The sequence below is a fragment of the Erigeron canadensis genome, chromosome 3 (genome assembly GCF_010389155.1).
Source record: "Erigeron canadensis isolate Cc75 chromosome 3, C_canadensis_v1, whole genome shotgun sequence".
Taxonomy (NCBI): domain Eukaryota; kingdom Viridiplantae; phylum Streptophyta; class Magnoliopsida; order Asterales; family Asteraceae; genus Erigeron; species Erigeron canadensis.
The window spans coordinates 33,604,340-33,607,957 of record NC_057763.1 but is presented as its reverse complement, the minus strand read 5'-3'; the positions used below and the strand labels follow the sequence as shown (position 1 = coordinate 33,607,957).

General features: G+C 35.4%; 1 protein-coding gene across 1 annotated transcript; it reads left to right on the top strand.

Moving 5' to 3' along the window:
- The first annotated feature begins 494 nt into the window (after nucleotides 1–494).
- LOC122592969 (receptor-like protein 51) lies at nucleotides 495–2,866 on the top strand. The gene has a single exon (XM_043765303.1). The coding sequence runs from the start codon at nucleotides 519–521 to the stop codon at nucleotides 1,854–1,856; it is 1,338 nt and encodes a 445-aa protein (XP_043621238.1). The 5' UTR covers nucleotides 495–518; the 3' UTR covers nucleotides 1,857–2,866.
- Nucleotides 2,867–3,618: the final 752 nt, after the last annotated feature.

Genomic DNA, 3,618 nt, shown 5'->3' with positions numbered 1-3,618 from the left:
GTCATCCGGGCGTTGCTCCGGGAGACATTGCATTTATTAACGATTTAATATAAAAGAATTATTCAAGAGATAATACGTTACAAATATGTATGCATTCATGGACTAAGGTTAAAAAACCACAAACTTTTTGAAGAAAATATGTACTATTATTCAAAGGATTAAAAATAAAAGAAAAACTGACATTTGTTAGTTAAAAAATAAACAGTAAAAGTTTTGTGTGAAAGTAATTAGCATAAAAATTTAGTGCTAAAAGTGTAAAGAAGCTTAAATGTTATGATGAAAATAAAAAAAAAATCAAAAAATATAAAAATTTAGTTAAAAAATATAAATAATTAAAATACTGTGGTGAAAATACTTTGGTTCTAAAGATTGACCAATCCAAATTTCATAGATTCAAACAATCAACTATACTATACCCTGCCCAAGAAGTCTCTTTTAAGTACAAACCACAACACCTTTGTTCACTTTTATGCTTCATTTCACACACACCCATACACACTTTATCCACACACTAAACAATGACACCTTTCTCCACCACCACCACCACCACCACCACTTTCCTCCTCCTCCTCATCCTCCTCCCTCTTCACTTTGCCGCAACCGCAGTCTCACCTGCGGCAAACGCCAAAAGCCCAACCATATCTCCACCCTCCTCAACCCCCTCCTCCTCCTCCTCCTCCTCCTCAACTCTTGACCCAAAACAAATAAAAGCCCTTGAATCCCTCTACATTCCAACCACACATGACCCATGTACTCAACCTTTTCACAATGCCACCACTTGTGATACCGCCACCCCATTCCGCCACCTCCTCTCCCTCCGTCTAACCAATTGCTCCGACGACTTTTCTCTTTCCACCACCGCCCTCTCCTCATTATCCACCCTCACATCCCTCACTTTTTCAGATTGCCACACCCCAATTGTCCATTTCCCTTCATCTCTTTCAATCAATCTTAGATCTTTCACCTCCATTAACTCACTCCAACATCTCTCCGGCGTGTTCCTCAGCCGGTTCACTAACTTAACCGAACTCACTATCTCCGGCGACACAATTAAAGCCTCAGGGATCCACATTATCACATCTAATTTAAAATCTTTAACCACTTTAACACTTTCAAACACTAACCTTTCTGGCCTAATTCCAAGAACTTCTTGGAATCCAAAACTGACCCATTTGGATTTATCCAATAATAAGCTAAATGGAACCATACCCACATCATTAACTCTTTTAGAAAGCTTAAATTTCCTAAATTTATCATCAAATCAACTAAATGGAGAAATACCCAGTTCATTTGGTGACTTGGTTTTTCTAAAAAATCTATCTTTATCATCAAATTCTTTATCTGGGCCTATTCCGAAATCGATTTCTATTATATCAAGATTAGCTCATTTAGACCTTAGTTCAAATTCTTTAAATGGGACTATCCCTGTATCTATATCTGAAATGAAGGGACTAATGTATTTGAATCTTGAAAAGAATAACTTTCATGGGGTTATGCCTTTTAGTGCTTCATTTATTAAGAAATTAGTAGTTTTTAAGGTCAATGGAAATGAGAATTTGTGTTACAATCACTCTTCCATTTCCAAGAAAATGAAACTTGGGATTGCGCAATGTGATAAACACGGGCTGCCCATATCGCCCCCACCCGCGGTAGAAGACGATACGGGCAGCAGTGATGGTGGTGGTGACTATGATGAAAATGATGATAGTAGTGATAATGGAAAGAAGAAAAATGGTGATGATGATGGTGGAGGGCCAAATAAAGTTGTACTTGGTGTAGCAATTGGGCTTTCTGCTGTGGTGTTTTTGATTATTTTCTTGGTTGTGTTATCCAAATGTGGTTGTAGATGTTGTTAAGTTTGATTAGCCATTCAATTAGTATATTTGTAGGATTTTTTTTAGCTCGATTTCAGGTCATTTTGCTCGGGAACTATCAAGGAAATAGGACATGGCGTCGGGCCATCCATCTTGTCCCGACGCCAGTCTTTTGGGGGCTGGGTCGACTTCGGCCCACTTTGCTCGGCTCAACCAGTTCCGGACCTTGTTAGTAGAGATGCTTGGCCAACCCGGACACCATTGAGGAAGGATACCCTTATTTGTAGAATGATATATGAGTTGACTTGTTTTATTCATTTGGTGAATGATTAAGAGATAGATTTATACATATATAAAAGGGATTGGTTACATATGCTAAGATATGATTAAATTTGTTCAAAGTGAGATTTTAATGGCATGTGTTTGGTTTTTATTTATTTTTGTTTGTTTATAGCAAGATAAGATTAAGTTATTATGGTTTGAATTATGGAGAGTTGTGGGGTGTGTTTTGTAATGGATATACGATGGCAATGATTATTGGTGGTTAGGATGAATAAGTTTATACCATGTGCAATCTGATGCAATACGAGCCAGTATAACACCTGGAATAGCTCATCGCCAGCTCATTGTGAGTGAGACCACTTGGTTTGGTCGACATCATCACTCCGCTTTCAGTGTGATGGTCGGCGTGATAGGAAGTTTGAAAGTCTATTTGAGATTCATCGTACTCGACATTATTCTTTAACCATTAGATATAACATGATTAGTTATGAAATGAGAAATGAGTATTTAAGAGCAGGGCGGTATCAGCATACAAGATGGTGAAGATCGTGAAGTAGGGTTCATTCTTTTGGCTTACGAATAGAGCACGGTTCGACTCTATCATTTGGAAGAATTGGATCGGTTTTGATACTGGAGCTAGTTTGTAGCTTTGTAATACGTATTTTGTTGTGTCCTCAACTTTGTTGTAATATGATGTACTCTTCTCAGTTTTTTGTTGGACCTTTATATGTATAAACCTTTATAAATTGTATTGAAATTAAGTTTAAGCATATTTTTCATTTTCATAACACCCTCTATATTTACTTTATATTTACACATCTTATTCCTAACTACCAAAATTACCCTTACAAAAAAAATTAAACCCATAAAAATAAATCGATTTTTGATTCTAATTTAATTAACATTAATCTTTTTATATAGTTTCAAAACAATCGACAAAATCTCATAATATATTTTTGACACATTATGTAACCAATAAAATGTGTTTATCTGCAAAATTAGTTATAAAATTCCGCCGCAACGCACAGGTACTATGCTCGTCTATATAATATATAGTTGATGTTGTTCAAAATAAAAATTACAAAGCAAGAATTATATAATGTTTTGACGTGATAAGTGATTAACGATCTAAACTTATCGTATACTCTTCTATCACAAAACAAGTATTATCGTTAGATTAAGTGGTTATCACCTTTGTGTTTGATCCTTTGGAGGCAATTGTCATAAGTTTAATCATTACCTAATGTAAAGGACGGAAGTCATTTTTTATCATTTAGATACAACCAAAAAATCGTCTTTCTATCTAGATGGAGATAAGACTATCTATATCTCAACCTTCCCCAAACACCATCGTAGTATTTGGATTTTACAACCCATAAAAAACGATATTTGGGTGTTACATTAACATATTTTATCTTCTATCATAGACCAAAAGTCAAAAACTAAGCAAAAATTAAGCAAAATACAAAATTTATTGCTCTAATGTCATCTTCTTTTTTCTTTTTGACCGGCAAATGCAGCT